We start from the raw sequence: 21,619 nt of genomic DNA, 5'->3' as shown, positions 1-21,619 counted from the left end.
GGTGGGAGGAAGCCGGAGTACCAGAGAGAACCCACACAGGAACAGGGAGAACATGCAAACTCCACACAGAAAGATCCCGTGCCCAAGCTGGGACTTGAACCTGGAACCTTCTTGCTGTGAGGCCACAGTGCTGACCACTGCACCACCGTGCAGCCGCCCTTATTCCAAAAGTGAAAAAAAATCTTTAGACTCAGCTTGGTAAATGACTGGAGAAAATAAATATTCCATTCATAAATCTGTTTATATGCAGCCATGCAAAACCATGCTAGCTGGCTTGTCATAAAGACAAATGCTGGAACAAGATCGCTGTTGTTTTGCTCCAATCTGGTTAAGTGCTGCACACTACGTCAATTTTTCTAATTTGCAATCATGGCAGAAAATCAAGATGTGATAAATCTTGTTTTACTGTTTCCTTCCTTCATCACGATATTTTATGAAGTAAACATTAGCAACACTAATGAATGGTATCGACACGGTGCTACTGACAGTATTTTGGCCTGTCATTTAGAGACAATAACTCTACACTTTTTGTAAATCTTAACTTGGTCACATTCAAAGACTCTTTTGTCAGCATTTATATAGTCTAGGAGTTTAACAGGAAGACATTATAATTCCTAATTGCACCAAGTTTGAAAGTCATCTCTGCTTCACTCCGAGCAGGTGTTTTACTCCTGCAGCCCCCATTGATTGCTTTTTAGTTTGATCTGTATACACGTACTGAGTAAAATGGAAGACAAAAATCTTGCTGTGTCTATCAGATTACTTTATCCAATAAACGCCATTAATCTATAAAGAATACTGGACTTCTGTTTACATGACTACTTGAATAGTCTTTTAACTGAAAAAAAAAAATTGCCTATCAGTATGTGTGGACACACACTCATGGCCCTGCGACCGACGAGCGATCTGTCAAGGGTGTACACCGCATCTCGCCCAATGTCAGCTGAGATAGGCTCCAGCCCCCACGCGACAGGATAAGTGGTAGAAAATGGATGGGTGGCTGGACACAATAAAATTGCTGCCTTACAGGCTGAGCATCACAACAGGACAAGAGGTATAGAAAATGGATGGGTGGGTGGATGGATGGATGGATGGATGGATGGACCCTCTCACTTTTGTAATGATAATGTAATGTCAGTGTCTAGATGAAGCCTGTGTGTCACTTACATCAAAATCCACTTTTTCTCCCTCGGGTATCTTTGGCACAGCTACAGGTGGAGCAAACACCCTTAAATACAAAAATATTTGACAAAATGACAAACTGATGAGTCATGTGAACTGTGTCATGTGAACTGATTCAATTCCAAGGAAAGCACTTACTTCGGTTTGGGTTTAGAGTCATCTGTCACATCAAAAAGAGTGGATAAAAAAATCAACATGGCACATGACAATGATGCACATTTTTCATCATTGTTTTAAGTTCAGTTTCAAGACATTTTTGCTCGGATTTGGTTGCTTCCAACCATTTTTTCAAGCCTGTCAAACGGACTGAAGAGTGTTCACTGACTCTGTGTAAGTGAGGTGAGAAAGTGACTTCCAAAGCCCTTGTAAAGTTGTCAGTGTCACAAATGAGTCTGTGAGCTCAAACCTTTCAGCTCACCTTCTTCAGAATGATATTGGCACTCACACAGGGTATGTTCGAATTACCTTCTACTTCAGGTGTGGCCTCCTCTTTGGGTGCAACCTCTTCTTCGGGTACAGCCTCTTCTTCTACATAATAAATACAGAAAAAAAATACTCTGTTATTTTTCAGACAGTGATATGCAAAACAAAGTAACAAACACCCCAGTGGCTCTAAAATCACCGTCAAAAACACATCGTGCAAACTCTTCTTCGGTGTCTCCGTGACATGCATATCACCACCTTCTTCAATGAATTTTGTGAGGCATTTTTTGACAGTTTTTTTGTTGTTGCCTAAAACAACTCCCTGTTATGTTGTGTTTTTTTTTTTTTTTCTCAAAAACTTGAAAAAAATGACAAAGGTGATTATTTTAAGAGGGCGATGACATGGAATGTAGTGGATAAATGACAACATGGCACATGACAATGATGCCCATTTTTCATCATTGTTTTAAGTTCATTTTCAAGATATTTTTGCTCGGATGCTGAACGGTTTGATCTTCAACGAAAGGCCCACTTTGCCTTCAGCTGCTGACAAGTGAAAAACAACAACTCACTTTTGGAACAGTAGAAGACAGACAAAAGCACCACACACTGACACACATACTGTGTAAGTCAATTATTATGGGACCAAATCATTTCCCACTCAGTGTTCAACAGGTTTTCAATACAACATGGTGGTCATAATAGAAAGAGCTTACGTAAAAGCATGCTTGAATTCAGTGTGCTTAGGTTAAGGATCAGCTTTCTTAACGGTCTCTTAAAATCTGGTTTACAAATACCACATAACCTCCGGAAGCACATGAGCATGCGATATGCAGCTTCCTGGGCCGATGAGATAAGCTCACACAATGTTTTATTAGTATCTTCCAGTATCTCATCTATGGACAGACAATCCCAGAGGTGAAAGCATGACCTTTCACCCTGCAGGAATGGCAAAGGTACAACACCTAGTGAGAGCTAATTTCTTGACTAGGCGCAGTGATTTGACCCAGAGCCTCAAAAGCCTCTTTGTAACTTCAGGCACCAAAGTCCAATGTTTGATGACAACAAGTGCATGTGTGGCCATCTTTCTAAGAAAATGATGAAGGGGATTACTGGTGAAAAAGCCGACATCCTGCGCCTTATCTGTTTGATGACTTTTGACGGGGGTGAGCTAACGCTTCCCATCGACTGATTCATTGTGGAAAGTACACTAACGGTCAGCTGGTCTCAGCTCCATTATGAACTCACAAAGAAAAGAATGTTAACTACCTTTTTTTTTGGCTCTAGGGAGGATGGCAAAAGACTGACACGCCCCCCCCCCCCCCCCAAAATGGCATGTTCCGGTTGGTATGGAAATTCTTCTTAAGAATTGCTTATTTAGAAATGAGTGTAGATGAACTGCAAAGACTGAGCATTACCTTTTTCTGCAGGCTTTTTGCCAAGGTTATTTGATCAAATAACAGTAATTAGGATCGATGCACGTAAAGGAGGAAAGCTAGTTATTGTTCATTCAGTTCCGACAAGTAAATGGGTGCTTTTAGCTGACATGCTGCAAATTAAAATGTTTTAGGACAAAGTGAAGCGTGCAGCAGGAAATTCATGATTACCTTCTTCTGCAAAAGGAGGCACTGATATGAGAAAGTGAAGAAAACGCGATCAAAGCTGTTCCAACAGGTCAGTGGACCACATTTTACTTGACAACTTCAACTTCTAACACAATTACAATACATGTATATGTTTATGTGTTCCTCCTGTTTTTTATTCATGAAACCCATGTCTATCATCATTATCCACAATGTCGCTATCTAGCTTTACAAAGAAATACATCAAGTACTCCCCCAGCATACGGCTGTTTAGTAAAATCTAACCTTTCCAACCATTTTTTCAAGCCTGTCAAACGGACTGAAGAGTGTTCACTGACTCTGTGTAAGTGAGGTGAGAAAGTGACTTCCAAAGCCCTTGTAAAGTTGTCAGTGTCACAAATGAGTCTGTGAGCTCAAACCTTTCAGCTCACCTTCTTCAGAATGATATTGGCACTCACACAGGGTATGTTCGAATTACCTTCTACTTCAGGTGTGGCCTCCTCTTTGGGTGCAACCTCTTCTTCGGGTACAGCCTCTTCTTCTACATAATAAATACAGAAAAAAAATACTCAGTTATTTTTCAGACAGTGATATGCAAAACAAAGTAACAAACACCCCATTGGCTCTAAAATCACCGTCAAAAACACATCGTGCAAACTCTTCTTCGGTGTCTCCGTGACATGCATATCACCACCTTCTTCAATGAATTTTGTGAGGCATTTTTTTGACCTTTTTTTTTTTTTTTTTTGCCTAAAACAACTCCTTGTTGTTATGTTGTGTTTTTTTTTTTTTTTTTCTCAAAAACTTGAAAAAAATGACATAGGTGATTATTTTAAGAGGGCGATGACATGGAATGTAGTGGATAAATGAGACTCTGGCTTACAAATCGAGCCTGGATTTGGTTCAAATCTGAAACTGTCTCTTGGGACACGTCGAAAGCAGCGCTATTGTCTGACATTCATTCTGATCAAAGTTAATATAAAATAATTTAAAAGAAAAACTGTCCTTTCCTGGTGTTTTATTGTTGTAGTAGATTAGATTCTGGTTTGAAAATGTAGAGACAGATCATGACGTCCACACAAGCAGTTTCCAGGATTAATCAATAGATTGTGTAAAAGAAGTGGACATGGCCACGTCTTACAAATGAATTGAATTCAACCTGTAGTGCTTCTAATGCCCAGCAGGGGTCGACTTCTTTAGTTGTATTAGGATCCCAGAATGATCCGATTTCTCTTTCGATTTAGTATCTCAGCAAAAAATTTCTTTACACGTTTATGGTCTCAGTCACAATTGTTTCAAGTTTTCTTCAAATTTGTAATTATACTCCAATTAAGAGTAAAACAGAGGACACAGCAGGGTTTGCTTTAGCGTCGCAACCAAGAGAGGTGTGTTCGGATCAAATCTGTCACACTTTTGCTCAAGGAAGACGAAGCAAATAAATGTAAGTATTTTGCTCTTCTCATCTAGCAGGGGTGAGATGAATGGGGGCTTAACTTCTATGTAGATATCAGCAATGCTTCTTTTCTCGTTGACCCTGTACCCCCAGGAGTCCAGGGTATATTTTAGAAAGGATACTATCTCGTGGTATAAAGTTCTGTGAATTTCACAGCCACCTCCACGAAATGTATCCAGATAACTTTTCACAATCTTCATCTATTAACACCATCGCATATAAAGGATCCACATGCAATTAGTCTGAACACACGGCTTTAGAACAATGACCACAGTGGGTTTTCAGTTTACAAAAAGGTAACTGTGGCATTTGTGGCCCTTAATAGTATTTTGTTCGAATTCTTAGTAACTATTAATGATGCCCCCCCCTAAACTCAGTGGTTCAAATCATCACTAAATTGAGTCAACCGAGAATCTTCAAGTCAAGTTCCGATTAAGGTGAAAATGTAGGCGTTAGATTGAGCAAAGATTGCCCATTATTGAGTATTTAATCTCTGCTAATGCCTATTTTTAATGCCGCGAACAGTGTTTGACTAAAAATTCCCATGACTTGAAAAGCCAAATTCAATCTTAGTGTTCTTCTTGGGACAAATGGCAAATTTGAAAATGAATCAAATCTTGACTCGGCAGACTGCCGCTTCCACCTGTGTGAGGATTGCGGAATACAGATTAGTGAATAAAGTGCTTAAAGTTGTATGGAAAACCATCCATCCATTGCATTCTGCTTATTCCTGTTAAGGGTCGCGGGGGGGGGGGGGGCTGGAGCCTATCCTGGTGGGAAGAAGCCAGAGTACCTGGAGAGAACCCACGCAGGCAGGGGTGAACATGCAGACTCCACACAGAAAGATCCCGTGCCCGAGCCGGGACTCGAACCCAGAAACTTTTCGCTGCGAAGTGCCAGTGCTGACCACTGCACCACCTTGTATGGAAAGCATTTGCATAAAATGTAACAGCGATCTTACATATCATCAAAAATGACAACACATTTTTTATCACCGGCCAGAGACACACATGCTAAAATCCTACCCCTCATGCTGGGTTTCTTCTTCTGAGAGACATAATTGGGCCAGACAACTTACAGCACAGTAGCTTGAAAGTGATGTTTTCAGAAAAAACATCTAGTCTTTGCTCACCTTCCTCCCTATGAAGACGAGAGCACAAGAAAAGATGCAAGGGATCAGTCTGAAGCGTCATATCGTTTCACGGGAATCATGTAGAAATGCCTCTGAAATGTCATGTAGGAAGGTGGGCTACTTACTGCATCTCCTCTAGAATTTCCAGTTCTTCTGACATCTTGGACTGCTTCGACCTGAGTGGGAGGGATGATGAAGTGAGATGCTTGACAATAAAAAAAAGACTAGATGCTAAAATATGACTTTTACTTATTCAGTTCATCAGTTGCCTCACTGTACTTTTGGACTGCTGTAATGTGAATTTGATACATAAATAGATAGTAGATAGAAGATAGATAGATGATAGATAGAAAAATGATTGATGATGGATAGATAGATGGATGACAGATGATAGATAGATAGATAGATGATAGATAGATGATAGACAGACAGATGATAGACAGATAGATGATTGATGATAGATAGACAGATGATAGATAGATAGATGATAGATAGATAGATGATAGATAGACAGACAGATGATAGACAGATAGATGATTGATGGTACATAGACAGATGATAGATAGATGATAGGTAGATGATAGATAGAAAGATGATAGATAGATGATAGATAGAAAGATGATAGACAAATAGATGATAGATGGATGATAGATAGATGATAGATAGATGGATAGATAGATAGATAGATGATAGATAGACAGACAGATGATAGACAGATAGATGATTGATGATAGATAGACAGATGATAGATAGATAGATAGATGATAGACAGATGATAGATAGATGATAGATAGATGATAGACAGAGATAGATAGATGATAGGTAGATGATAGATGATAGATAGATAGACAGATAGATGATAGATAGATGATAGGTAGATGATAGATGATAGATAGATGATAGATAGAAAGATGATAGATAGATGATAGATAGAAAGATGATAGACAAATAGATGATAGATGGATGATAGATAGATGATAGATAGATGATAGACAGATAGATGATAGATAGATGATAGATAGTTGATAGAAAGATAGACAGACGATAGATAGATGATAGATAGATAGATGATAGCTAGATCGCCAGATAGATGATAGATAGATGATAGATAGATAGACAGATAGATAGATGATTGATAGATGATAGCTAGATAGGCAGATAGATGATAGACTGATAGATGATAGATAGATGATAGATAGATAAGATGATAGATAGATAGACGGATAGATGATAGATAGATGATAGACAGATAGATGATAGATAGATAGACGGATAGATGAGAGATAGATGAGAGATAGATGATAGATAGATAGATGATAGATAGATAGATGATAGACAGATAGATGATAAATAGATAGATAGATAGATAAATAGATGATAGATAGATGATAGGTAGATGATAGATGATAGATAGATGATAGATAGAAAGATGATAGATAGATGATAGATAGAAAGATGATAGATAGATGATAGATAGAAAGATGATAGACAAATAGATGATAGATGGATGATAGATAGATGATAGATAGATGATAGACAGATAGATGATAGATAGATGATAGATAGTTGATAGAAAGATAGACAGACGATAGATAGATGATAGATAGATAGATGATAGCTAGATCGGCAGATAGATGATAGATAGATGATAGATAGATAGACAGATAGATAGATGATTGATAGATGATAGCTAGATAGGCAGATAGATGATAGACTGATAGATGATAGATAGATGATAGATAGATAGATGATAGATAGATAGACGGATAGATGATAGATAGATGATAGACAGATAGATGATAGATAGATAGACGGATAGATGAGAGATAGATGAGAGATAGATGATAGATAGATAGATGATAGATAGATAGATGATAGACAGATAGATGATAAATAGATAGATAGATAGATAGATAGATGATTGACAGATGGATGATTGATAGATGATAGCTAGATAGATGATAGATAGATGATAGCTAGATAGATGATAGATAGATGATAGATAGATAGATAGATGATAGACAGATAGATGATAGATAGATGATAGATAGACAGATAGATAGATAGACAGATAGATAGATGATAGACAGATAGATGATAGATAGATGATAGAAAGATAGACAGACGATAGATAGATGATAGATAGATAGATAGATGATAGATAGATGATAGATAGATAGACGGATAGATGATAGATAGATAGACAGATAGATGATAGATAGATGAGAGATAGACGATAGATAGATAGATAGATAGATGATAGATAGATGAGAGATAGATGATAGATAGATAGACAGATAGATAGATGATAGATAGTTGATAGAAAGATAGACAGACGATAGATGATAGATAGATAGATGATAGCTAGATCGGCAGATAGATGATAGATAGATGATAGACTGATAGATGATAGATAGATGATAGATAGATAGACGGATAGATGATAGATAGATGATAGACAGATAGATGATAGATAGATGATAGACAGATAGATGATAGATAGATAGACGGATAGATGATAGATAGATAGATAGATGATAGATAGATGAGAGATAGATGATAGATAGATAGACAGATAGATAGATGATTGACAGATGATAGCTAGATGGGCAGATAGATGATAGATAGATGATAGACAGATAGATGATAGATAGATAGACAGATAGATAGATGATAGATAGTTGATAGAAAGATAGACAGACGATAGATAGATGATAGATAGATAGATGATAGCTAGATCGGCAGATAGATGATAGATAGATGATAGACTGATAGATGATAGATAGATGATAGATAGATAGATGATAGATAGATAGACGGATAGATGATAGATAGATGATAGACAGATAGATGATAGATAGATGATAGATAGATAGATGATAGATAGATAGACGGATAGATGATAGATAGATGATAGACAGATGATAGATAGATGATAGATAGATAGATGATTGACAGATGGATGATTGATAGATGATAGCTAGATAGATGATAGATAGATGATAGATAGATGATAGACAGATAGACAATAGATAGATGATAGATGGATAGATGATTGACAGATAAATAGATGATTGATAGATGATAGATAGATAGATGATAGATCGATGGTAGATAGATAGATGATAGATGATAGACAGATAGATAGATGATAGATAGATGATAGATAGATTGATAGATAGATGATTGATAGATGATAGCTAGATAGATGATAGATCGATGGTAGATAGATAGATGATAGATAGATGATAGACTGATAGATAGATGATAGATAGATGATAGATAGATGATAGATAGATGATAGACTGATAGATAGATAGATAGATGATAGATAGATGATAGCTAGATAGGTAGATAGATGATAGACAGATAGATGATAGACAGATAGATGATAGATAGATGATAGATAGATAGATGATAGATAGATAGACGGATAGATGATAGATAGATGATAGACAGATGATAGATAGATGAGAGATAGATGATAGATAGATAGATAGATAGATGATTGACAGATGGATGATTGATAGATGATAGCTAGATAGATGATAGATAGATGATAGATAGATGATAGATAGATGATAGATAGATAGATGATAGATAGATAGACGATAGATGGATAGATGATTGACAGATAGATAGATGATTGATAGATGATAGCTAGATAGATGATACATCGATGGTAGATAGATAGATGATAGATAGATGATAGACAGATAGATAGATGATAGATAGATGATAGATAGATTGATAGATAGATGATTGATAGATGATAGCTAGATAGATGATAGATCGATGGTAGATAGATAGATAGATGATAGATAGATGATAGACTGATAGATAGATGATAGATAGATGACAGATAGATGATAGACTGATAGATGATAGATAGATAGATAGATGATAGATAGATGATAGATAGATGATAGCTAGATAGGTAGATAGATAGACAGATAGATGATAGACAGATAGATGATAGACAGATAGATGATAGATGGATAGATGACAGATAGATAGATGATAGACAGATAGATGATAGATAGATGATAGACAGATAGATGATAGATGGATAGATGATAGATAGATAGATGATAGACAGATAGATGATAGATGATAGATGGATAGATAATAGACAGATAGATGGATAGATGATAGACAGATAGATGAAAGATGGATAGATGATAGACAGATAGATGGATAGATGATAGACAGATAGATGATAGATGGATAGATGATAGACAGAGATGGATAGATGATAGACAGATAGATGGATAGATGATAGACAGATAGATGATAGATGGATAGATGATCGACAGATAGATGGATAGATGATAGACAGATAGATGATAGATGGATAGATGATAGACAGATAGATGATAGACAGATAGATGGATAGATGATAGACAGATAGATGAAAGATGGATAGATGATAGACAGATAGATGGATAGATGATAGACAGATAGATGATAGATAGATGAGAGATAGATGATAGATAGATAGATGATAGATAGATGATAGATAGTTGATAGAAAGATAGACAGACGATAGATGATAGATAGATAGATGATAGCTAGATCGGCAGATAGATGATAGATAGATGATAGACTGATAGATGATAGATAGATGATAGATAGATAGACGGATAGATGATAGATAGATGATAGACAGATAGATGATAGATAGATGATAGACAGATAGATGATAGATAGATAGACGGATAGATGATAGATAGATAGACAGATAGATGATAGATAGATGAGAGATAGATGATAGATAGATAGATAGATGATAGATAGATGAGAGATAGATGATAGATAGATAGACAGATAGATAGATGATTGACAGATGATAGCTAGATGGGCAGATAGATGATAGATAGATGATAGACAGATAGATGATAGATAGATAGACAGATAGATAGATGATAGATAGTTGATAGAAAGATAGACAGACGATAGATAGATGATAGATAGATAGATGATAGCTAGATCGGCAGATAGATGATAGATAGATGATAGACTGATAGATGATAGATAGATGATAGATAGATAGATGATAGATAGATAGACGGATAGATGATAGATAGATGATAGACAGATAGATGATAGATAGATGATAGATAGATAGATGATAGATAGATAGACGGATAGATGATAGATAGATGATAGACAGATGATAGATAGATGAGAGATAGATGATAGATAGATAGATAGATAGATGATTGACAGATGGATGATTGATAGATGATAGCTAGATAGATGATAGATAGATGATAGATAGATGATAGACAGATAGATGATAGATAGATGATAGATAGATAGACGATAGATAGATGATAGATGGATAGATGATTGACAGATAAATAGATGATTGATAGATGATAGCTAGATAGATGATAGATCGATGGTAGATAGATAGATGATAGATAGATGATAGACAGATAGATAGATGATAGATAGATGATAGATAGATTGATAGATAGATGATTGATAGATGATAGCTAGATAGATGATAGATCGATGGTAGATAGATAGATGATAGATAGATGATAGACTGATAGATAGATGATAGATAGATGATAGATAGATGATAGATAGATGATAGACTGATAGATAGATAGATAGATGATAGATAGATGATAGCTAGATAGGTAGATAGATGATAGACAGATAGATGATAGACAGATAGATGATAGATAGATGATAGATAGATAGATGATAGATAGATAGACGGATAGATGATAGATAGATGATAGACAGATGATAGATAGATGAGAGATAGATGATAGATAGATAGATAGATAGATGATTGACAGATGATAGCTAGATAGATGATAGATAGATGATAGATAGATGATAGATAGATGATAGATAGATAGATGATAGATAGATAGACGATAGATGGATAGATGATTGACAGATAGATAGATGATTGATAGATGATAGCTAGATAGATGATAGATCGATGGTAGATAGATAGATGATAGATAGATGATAGACAGATAGATAGATGATAGATAGATGATAGATAGATTGATAGATAGATGATTGATAGATGATAGCTAGATAGATGATAGATCGATGGTAGATAGATAGATGATAGATAGATGATAGACAGATAGATAGATGATAGATAGATGATAGATAGATTGATAGATAGATGATTGATAGATGATAGCTAGATAGATGATAGATCGATGGTAGATAGATAGATAGATGATAGATAGATGATAGACTGATAGATAGATGATAGATAGATGATAGATAGATGATAGACTGATAGATGATAGATAGATAGATAGATGATAGATAGATGATAGATAGATGATAGCTAGATAGGTAGATAGATGATAGACAGATAGATGATAGACAGATAGATGATAGACAGATAGATGATAGATGGATAGATGACAGATAGATAGATGATAGACAGATAGATGATAGATAGATGATAGACAGATAGATGATAGATGGATAGATGATAGATAGATAGATGATAGACAGATAGATGATAGATGGATAGATAATAGACAGATAGATGGATAGATGATAGACAGATAGATGAAAGATGGATAGATGATAGACAGATAGATGGATAGATGATAGACAGATAGATGATAGATGGATAGATGATAGACAGAGATGGATAGATGATAGACAGATAGATGATAGACAGATAGATGGATAGATGATAGACAGATAGATGATAGATGGATAGATGATAGACAGATAGATGATAGATGGATCGATGATAGACAGAGATGGATAGATGATAGACAGATAGATGATAGACAGATAGATGGATAGATGATAGACAGATAGATGAAAGATGGATAGATGATAGACAGATAGATGGATAGATGATAGACAGATAGATGATAGATGGATAGATGATAGACAGAGATGGATAGATGATAGACAGATAGATGATAGACAGATAGATGGATAGATGATAGACAGATAGATGATAGATGGATAGATGATAGACAGATAGATGGATAGATGATAGACAGATAGATGATAGACAGATAGATGGATAGATGATAGACAGATAGATGATAGATGATAGACAGATAGATGGATAGATGATAGACAGATAGATGATAGATGGATAGATGATAGATAGGCAGATGATAGATAGATAGAACTTTATTGATCCCACAATGGGGACATTTGCGTGTTACCACAGCTCAACTCCAAGAAGGAAAGAAACAGCAATCAAATATATCAAAAAAGAGAGGAAGATTATACACAAAGCTCCATACGTAGAAAACACTTCATACAAGACACCAAAATACACCCATTTTGCAAAAATAGGTGGAGGGTTGTAGGTATGTAGATAGATAATAAATAAATGTGCGTGCGTCAGCTGTAGGTGTGTGTGTACATGTACTATAAATATGTGTACATGTGCGTGTGTGTGTGTGTTTGTGTGGGGGGGGTGCACTGTGTGTGCGTAAGTGACTGCAACAGGTGGAGGTGACGGAGGAGGTAAAAGTGTCCGAGAGACTCCCAGCATCATGAAGTGCTGCAGAGTCTCACTGCTGCTGGGATGAATGAGCTGCCAAAGCGCTCCTTCCTGCAGCGAGGAGGTTCAGTCTCTGGCTGGGGGCTCAGCGCACCCACGGTCTCATGCAGAGGGGGATGGGGGTTGTCCATCATCAGCTTTGCTACCAACCTCCCAGTTGCGGGATCAAAAAGTTTTTATCCTGTTTTTTTCTTTCTTTATAAGAACTACATACACAATTATATTAGAATTTTAATTGTGGACGACAAGCACACCAAAACGAACCTGCACAGGAGCCACACCTCCCCTTTGCCCTCGCTCTCCAACCCCCCAGCCCCTCTGCCTGTATGTTCCCAGTCACCTCTGGTGCAGCGAAGCTGTGAACACCCCCATGGCAAATGAGGTTCCAGTATCTATGTACTGTTTTCTGGATAGTGTCAAGCGACTAAGTACACAATACTGCAGGCAAGAGGACATTCTTGATATTTCATTATCAGCAGAAAGACCCTAAAGAGCATCAGCAGAGATTCGCGTTGCTACACAGCAAATTCTCGGTTGGAACAACTGATGCTACACAAGCAAACCGAAGAGACCTTCATTGTCAATTGTCTTCCTTTTTGCTGCTGCAAGAATATGTAGTGATCTGACGTGACAACATACACTCATAGTTGTACAATCAGTTTGTCTGTGGCTATTTCATCATGCTAATTTCCCGTGTTAGCTCTGTCGGCATGGATTGCTGAGGTGATAACACATTGGATAATGTGGCATTAATAATGCATAATATAATATAATATAATATAATTATAACCCATGTGACAGCCAACAATGGTTGGTAGTCTGTGTCCAGCATTGTGTTTGGATGCCTGTCCACCCATGGCAATCACGTACAGAGCCAGGCTGCTGTAACTTCAGTGAAGCCAGCTCCCACTTCCTCCTGTTTCACTTCAGAATAATACTAAGCCACCCCAAGGTGCCACCAGGGAAATTTCAGGACAATCTCATGAAGAGTTTCAAAATTAAAGCCCTGTGTACAACAGATATACTCAATAATAAATCAGATTGATACTAAAAAATTAACTTTTTCAGCAAACCTGTTTCACTTCAGAATAAATGTACACCACCCCAGGGTACTACTCAGGAAATGTCAGTTCACCCTGGTGTAGAGTTTCAAATTTACAGCCCTATATTTATGACAACTAAGATATAGCTAGACTGAAAGGACAGTGTTTCCACAGACCGATTTCACTCAAGAACAAAATGATAAGCGTGATAGTTTCCTTTTAACATTAATCTGAATTGACACCACACATTTGACATCTGACTGGCCTGAAATGTCCTGGGTAGCATCCTGGGGTGGGGTGCTTTTATTCTGAAATGAAACTGAATGGGGAAACAAGTTTCCTTTTAATATCAATCTGAATTATGATAAAGTATGTATAGGGTGCTTATTTAGAAAATCTACATTGGATTGGCCTGAACTCATCTGGGCGGTATCCTGGGGTGATGTAGTATTATTCTGAAGTGAATAGCAACGTGGAAGAGGACAGTTTCCCTTTCATATGTATCTTGATATCAAAACATCATTCATTATGTAGCCGTTTTACATACGGGGCTTTCATTTTGCAATCCTAATGAATCGGTAATGAGTGATAGGAGAAAGCATTTCAGCAATCACTTTAATATTCTTGATTTTATGAATTCGTGTTTCATTCATGTATTTGCATTCTCATTAATTAACTAATTCATGACTGGCTGAATGAATGTGAAAACATGGGACACCAGAAGATCCCCTTTTTTCTATATTGAAATCCCTTTCTCCTTGCTCTTGTCGTAACGCCTGGTTTATGCATATCGTTTAACACGACTGTGACGTTCGAATCAGGCTGGCTTTACCGCAGTCTGCAGCTGACGGCCCCTTCCCAGCCTGCACGGAGCTGCTAACAGCTAAAGCCTCAGCTTTTAGCCCATACTGCTAAATCATAATATGTGATGACTGTGATTTACTTACTTTTCCAAGAGAAGAAGAGTTAATTTTGAGTCAAACTGGAGTCCTTAGAGATGTCACAGGTCTCCCCACCTTGGAAACGCACGGCTAACATTTACTCTGGTCGTATCCCTGTGTATCTGACGCCTGTTGAGCCGACAACGGTGGTTCTTCTGAGGTAAACTCCGGAGGGGTGTCTTCAGCTGCCCGTTTCGGACTGCTTTGTTCCATCTTGCTCTCCACTTAAACGTTGCTGATTCACGGTCGCTGTTAGTAGTGGGAGGGGCCAACTGGTTGGAAGGGAGGGGGGACGACATTCACATGCACTAACATCAACAAGGCTGGAGAACCTCATACAGATACGGTTGGTAACATCACGTTTTACGCCACTCTTTCACTACATGGCAAACTTATTTTATTCATTGTCTTCCGCTTATTCCTGTAAAGGGTCGCGGAGGGGGGGCGCTATCCCAGCATCTACGGGCGAGAGGCGGGGTTCACCCTGGACAGGTGACCAGGCCGTCACAGGGCCAACACATATTGACAGACAACCATTCACACTCACAGTCACACCTACAGTCAATTTAGAGTATCAATCAGCCTCGTCCCCTCTTGATGTCTTTGGACTGTGGGAGGAAGCTGGAGTACCAGAGAGAACCCACACAGGAACAGGGAGAACATGGAGACTCCACACAGAAAGATCCCGCGCCCGAGCCGGGACTCGAACCCTTCCCAACCTTCTTACTGTGAGGCCACAGCTCTAAGGACTGCAACACCGTGCAGTGCCATTAATTGTGACTGTATGCCATTACACTGAGTAATTTTCTCATAAGTATCATTACCTAACAGGGACGTGACTGGATAGATTCTGGCTGAACATGGGGGGGGGGGTTCTATTTTTGAGAATGATACAGAGTGCTTTTGAAAAAGTGTGGGCCTACACCTTCGAAAAATGTGTTTGGCTCACCTCCCCATAGTCACAGTAAATCACCTGCATTCAGATGCTATTTTGGTCAGCACAGTACGGTCAGCTGCTGGTTGGGGGGATGTTTTGTCTTTCTTTCTTTCTTTTTTTTAAAGGCAATACGACCGCTGAGATTTTCTTTAATCTCCAACACACATCTCATCATAAAAAAGGATTTCATTTACTTAAAACGATAAAGGAGACTAATTTGACACGCTTCCCCTGAACTTCTCCTCGCCCTCCTGTCTGGCAGTTGTTCTCTCCCTACCCACCTTGTTTCAAACTGCCAGCTGCACACTCAGTCCCTTGCTTGAAAATTCCCCGCATGTGGTTTCAGTCCAAAATTGTGCTTCTGTTGAAATGATGCATTCAAACACTGTGGTATTAACTGTTCCTATGTGGTTTTTAGTCCACGCAGCTTCTGTCAAAATACACAGATACAGCCTACATTTCCAGTTGAATACAAGGGGAAAGTGACGAGAGAAAGTGTGCAAAACATGAGGCAGGAATAGGAGAATACCATTTGGTGAAGGAAAAACAGACCAGAAGCCCGTCAGGAATTCAAAGTTTTAGGCCTGTCGTGACTGGGGTTTTCAAAAGTATTTGCTTTAATGCATGCGGTCAGTCCCTGTGTGGGTGAACTAGAGGAATAACACAAAGTTTGGCAGGGGCAAGAATCATGTGGCTCTTAGTTTCAGCGTAGCACTGTGTGAAGACGAAGCCTAGAGCGTGTTATCAGCGCTGCAGTCTCCGGAACGAGCTTGGCACCTTCAGAACACATCGACGAAAAGCAACGATGACCTCATCTGAACCCGTTTGATTCAACATTTTTTTTACTTCATGAGTAACAGCTACTTATTAGGGCAACACTCCGGTTTAGTCCGCTCAAATTTGTACAACACGTATCTAATAGAGACTCCATTAAAAACAGCAACCATGATTCATTGCAGATGCAATTAGAATGCAAAATGCTACTTCCTCCCTGAGTACCCTGGGGTCACCTCACACAGCTCTTACCTGTTCTATATCTGAGGAACAGTGTTCTTAATGTCCACACAAAGACGAGGTCAATCACCCCTCACTCCAAAACGCACACTTAATACAACCTTAACTGTCATGTGACCACATATCTTTTCTATGACTGGTTATCATTTCAGTGACTGGTTATCATTTCTATGACTGACACTTCTATTGTTGGAGGCAGAAGAGGAGTTATAGCTGGAGAGGAATGTTGCCTTCAAGGACTACTCATAATCTGTTTCACTGAAGGCAAGCTTTGCCCTCTTTTTTTGGCTAGAGATAAAATGATTGCAACAACTGCACATAAGTAAAAAGGCGACAATGCAATCGTACATTTTACCGTCAACCTACTTTTTTTTCGTCTCCTATTTTAAGATCAAAACTGAAAACACATTTGTGGTCATTTGATTTGGATACAATCCTTCATGTCATTATTATTTTATTTTATTTTTTGTCAATTTCAAAGTTAAGTATTGGGACATTTTAAACATGCATGTTTCGTCCCCAGACGGCAGTCCCAACAATTTTCTGCACTACACCATCAAATGTTATTTCATCAAATACTTTGGTTGAATATTTTATCCGCAAAATGCACAAGATTCCCATAAGGTCAATTTTAGCTCGTGTTAAGCGTGATTTGGCAAATGTTTTCCATCTATTTCCAAGTGGAAGAACTCTGCAGCGCAGTTTAAAATCTTACAAGTCTTCTTTGACCTCCCCAACGTTTCTCACATCAAAAACCTGTTTCACTACAACGCTCGACATGGGCAATCATTGGCCATCTTTGGTATCCAGGTGGCAACGTAGCTCGTTCGCCATCCTCCTTGTAAACCCCAGCGACAGTTACGCCTACTCAATTGTAACCCTGTTTTTGTTTTCCTAGATTCCTTTTTCCTTATTTTTTTTGGGGGGGGGGGGGGGTGCCTCACACCTTAGAGTTTGACACCTGTAAAACACCACTCCATTTGAGCTTTTTCTTGCCGGTGATGATGTTTAAATTGGCTGTCAAAGCTACGGTAAGTCTGACACAAGAATATCAAGCTGCTCCATTAAAATTGCTTGACCGTGCTTTATTAGTTCGGCTGTTGTTGCATTTGAAAGGTTTTATGTAATCCCAAATATATTCGATTCGATTTTAAACGTTTTTTTTTTAAGACACCCTCTATGATTTCCAAATTTGTAGATGACCCAAATGCAATATGCTGTTGGAGAAAATGCGGAATGGTTGGCGACCATTTGCACATATTTTGGGACTGCCCAGTGATGCTTCCTTTTTGGAAGGAGGTAAAAAAAACGAGATAAATAAAGTTCTGGGAATCGACTTAAAATTCACCCCAAGTCAGTTTCTTCTCGATTTAACTCCTAAAGATATGCACACCAGGGACCAAAAGTATCTGTTACACATACTCTTGATCACCGCTAGGAAAATGGTGACAATAAAATGGATGAATTTACAGCCACCTACAGTGGCACAATGGCAACAGAAGCTGGGGGAGGTGTCTGGAGTGGAGGCTTTAACTGCTCAATTACAATTAAGGTCTGATGTCTTTTTGAGGAGGTGGCTACCCATAACAAGATACCTCTCTAACTGAAGGGAACCCTACACAGTGCTGTAATATCTTAATTGTCCCTTTATTTATTCATTTACTTTTCATTCATTATTATTATTATTCAACTTTCTGGACCCCAGTGTTTTGTCTTGTTTTGTCGAACTGTCATACATACTCTGTGACGCTGGCAAGGAATGTTCTGTGTTGTGTTGTTTTATGTTTAATAAAAATACAGTTCCAAAAAAAAAAAAACAAAGAAAAATGAACTTAACGTCTGAAAATGAACAACCTCGATTACATTGCAGGCTAAATGTACTTTCACAGCCAGCACTTGTGTACGTGACTCACTGACTACTTAAAAACAGGGTATAATAGGATACTGTATGTTGAATTGTCACACATAGTACAGTGTATATTGAAGGAAAAATAACAATATGGAATACCTCAATATCTTTAATGCTGTTGTTGAGTCAAGGGTACAATGTTAAAACATTCATCCAGTTCCCCATCAAACTATAATGGGAGTAAAGGTTAAGTTAAGAGAGACTACAAATAGTGTGATTTGCATAGGCTTGGCGCTACACAAACAAGTGTCTGATCAAACATAGAAATCTCAGAACTTAAAAAAAAAAAAAAAAAAAGACACAAAATGGACATAATGTTGTAAAAAAATAAGAATTCAGCATTAATGTAACCACTGTATTACAAACATAAAGGTTAGGTCAACCTTAAATAATATTTTGGTCGAGGCCCCGCGAATGAAGCCTGGGAATGTGATTGTCTGATTTTGGAGCAGTAGTTTTAATCAATTTAATGCCCTGGTGAACCATTCGTATTATAAAAAGCCTGTGCTTGTGCTCTATAAAAGAGAGTGGGCCATGTCAGGGAAAGAAAATCGGAATGTCAAACAGTTATGAGGTAATCATGTATTGTACCTCAGCTGTCATGAATGTTTTCGTTGTGATGATAAGGCCGGAAAAAAATACATAGAGGCAAATGCATTGTTGAGATATCTTGTTAAAAGCTTAGGCACCCTGACTTTAGTTTGTATGCCCACGATCACAAAGCTATTAATGAGCATAGGAGTGTGCATAGAAGCTGATTTCCTACACCGTTTAAAAAAAAAAAAAAAAAGAAGAAGTTATAAGCAGCAAAGGCATTTTGTGCACCTGCCATAAAGAGGAATGTCTGAAGATTTTAAAGTGATCAAACAGCTATAAAAGCCACATGACAGCTAGTAAACACGTAAAAACATAAATAAAATGGCAAAAAAAAAAAAGGATAATAAGTTGTAATGGCCTTCAATACTCCAATCATCCCAAAAAGTAACTGCCCGCTGGTGAATAGTTTCTGGATACATAAAAAAAGCAAAATGCCTTTTTGTTATGAGTATAAGTGTTATATAAGATAAGGTATGATAGGTCATATTCAAAACATGATAATATATATTACTCAAACCATTGCTACACTATTGGTAAGACATAATAAAAGTGGAATCAGCTAAATTCTAGAAGTGCTTACATTTCTATGTGAGTGGTGGTGAATAAAATAGCAATGTCCTTTAAATATAACTTAAAAAGAGATGGAGAGTGAGCAGTATGAGGGAGAGAATAGATTTAACCCACTTCTTTCTTAGGGTGGTGGACGTCTGAAATCTTTCATTAATCTTCTAACAAAATTGTCCCAATGCAGTAAAACAGATGAATAGAAATTTCAGTCTTTTTTGTTGTTGTTGTTTTTTTTTGTTGTTTTTTTTTTAGCTGGCAGGATTGTAACAAGTACTTAGTTATAACCAATGTCCAAATTTCACAGCGTCTGTTTCTTTTAGAAAGCAAATATCATTGTGCAAAGGCACTAAACATAGTGGCTGTACAAAAACATGCGGTGCTGTTTCGGTACAGTACTCGGACAGAGTATCTCCTGTCCCTCCTTTTCCTCGGGGTCCCTTTTGGGATTGTGGTCATTATTTGGTAACTTAAGACAAAGTCAAAGGATGAGTCTTGGATTGTTGTGGTCCTCAGTTTTAGTAGCTCCTTCAAGATGTTAATGTCCCATACCTGGTGAAAGAAGCACATCAAATATTATATATATACATTTATATATATATATATATATTTGTCAGCTTTACTGGATTTCTGACGCAATGAACACTTCATGGAATACCACCCGTTTAAATTATTTTGTTGAAACGGAGTTAAAACAGAAAATTCATACTGATTTCTTGGTTGCAATTCTTATTATCGAATGAATATCTTTTGAAAGGGTTCGTTTTACTGGGGATGTTTGTTCACAAGGGTTAGTTGTTGCTTGCTCTTTGCTTCTTCTTGACCTTCCGGGCGGCTGAATTCATAAGATTATGCAAGTAACAATCTTGAAGCGAGCCAGTGATCGACAGTGACGAATGGATGGTTCATCCTAACCTGCTTTTGTTTTGTTTGAAAGTGTCTGCCCTTTTTTAAACAGACTGATGTGTACGAACACCTATGGCCAAGAGTGTCCACGCAATCAAGTCCCCAAATTTTGAAAACCTCTTCACAAGACAATAAGAATCAACTTCAAATTAAAGTGTCTTAGACAAAATCCTTGTAAACATCTATTAAAGTAGACATCCCGCACACGTGCCGGGATTTTTCAATGGCTCTTTTCGTCGTGGGTTTGTAAACTGTCAAAATAATTGGATGTACCATCATGAAACATTGTCTCAAGATTTCGAAGAACAACGTTCTAATTATGACTTCACTTGAATAAAGATGGTTAAAAAATACTTCTAAATTCAATACTGTCCCACAAAGCTGATTCCAAACTCGTCAAAATAATT

General features: G+C 37.6%; 2 protein-coding genes across 7 annotated transcripts in view; both read right to left on the bottom strand.

The window, feature by feature from the left end:
• LOC147262965 (troponin T, fast skeletal muscle isoforms-like) overlaps positions 1 to 15,671 on the bottom strand; it is a 34,079-nt gene extending 18,408 nt beyond the window's left edge. The window contains exons 1-8 of one of the 2 annotated variants that reach the window (XM_086202298.1): positions 15,292 to 15,671; positions 5,899 to 5,949; positions 5,435 to 5,781; positions 3,667 to 3,729; positions 3,213 to 3,233; positions 1,648 to 1,710; positions 1,321 to 1,342; positions 1,168 to 1,228 (exon numbers count right to left, since the gene is read on the bottom strand). In XM_086202298.1, the coding sequence (XP_086058424.1) occupies positions 1,168 to 1,228; positions 1,321 to 1,342; positions 1,648 to 1,710; positions 3,213 to 3,233; positions 3,667 to 3,729; positions 5,435 to 5,609 (405 nt within the window). In that variant the 5' untranslated portion in view covers positions 5,610 to 5,781; positions 5,899 to 5,949; positions 15,292 to 15,671. The remainder of the gene's footprint in view (positions 1 to 1,167; positions 1,229 to 1,320; positions 1,343 to 1,647; positions 1,711 to 3,212; positions 3,234 to 3,666; positions 3,730 to 5,434; positions 5,782 to 5,898; positions 5,950 to 15,291) is intronic. The other variant, XM_086202299.1, reaches the window with a different exon arrangement.
• Positions 15,672 to 18,865: 3,194 nt separating this feature from the next.
• Positions 18,866 to 21,619, bottom strand: part of cald1a (caldesmon 1a) — a 56,238-nt gene continuing 53,484 nt past the window's right edge. For 2 of the 5 annotated variants that reach the window (XR_015112509.1, XM_086202293.1), the window contains one exon: positions 18,866 to 20,858. Coding sequence is in view for 4 of the 5 variants with exons in the window: in XM_086202293.1 (XP_086058419.1) it covers positions 20,845 to 20,858 (14 nt within the window). In the remaining variant the exon portion in view is untranslated. The remainder of the gene's footprint in view (positions 20,859 to 21,619) is intronic. The other 3 variants (XM_086202294.1, XM_086202296.1, XM_086202297.1) reach the window with 3 other exon arrangements.

This window comes from Aulostomus chinensis, chromosome 4, assembly GCF_037954235.1.
Source record: "Aulostomus chinensis isolate RoL2024-O1b breed Wild chromosome 4, RoL_Achi_v1.0, whole genome shotgun sequence".
In the NCBI taxonomy this organism is placed as follows: Eukaryota; Metazoa; Chordata; class Actinopteri; order Syngnathiformes; family Aulostomidae; genus Aulostomus; species Aulostomus chinensis.
Note: the sequence above shows the minus strand (reverse complement) of the source record. Positions and strands in the feature narration are given on the sequence as shown.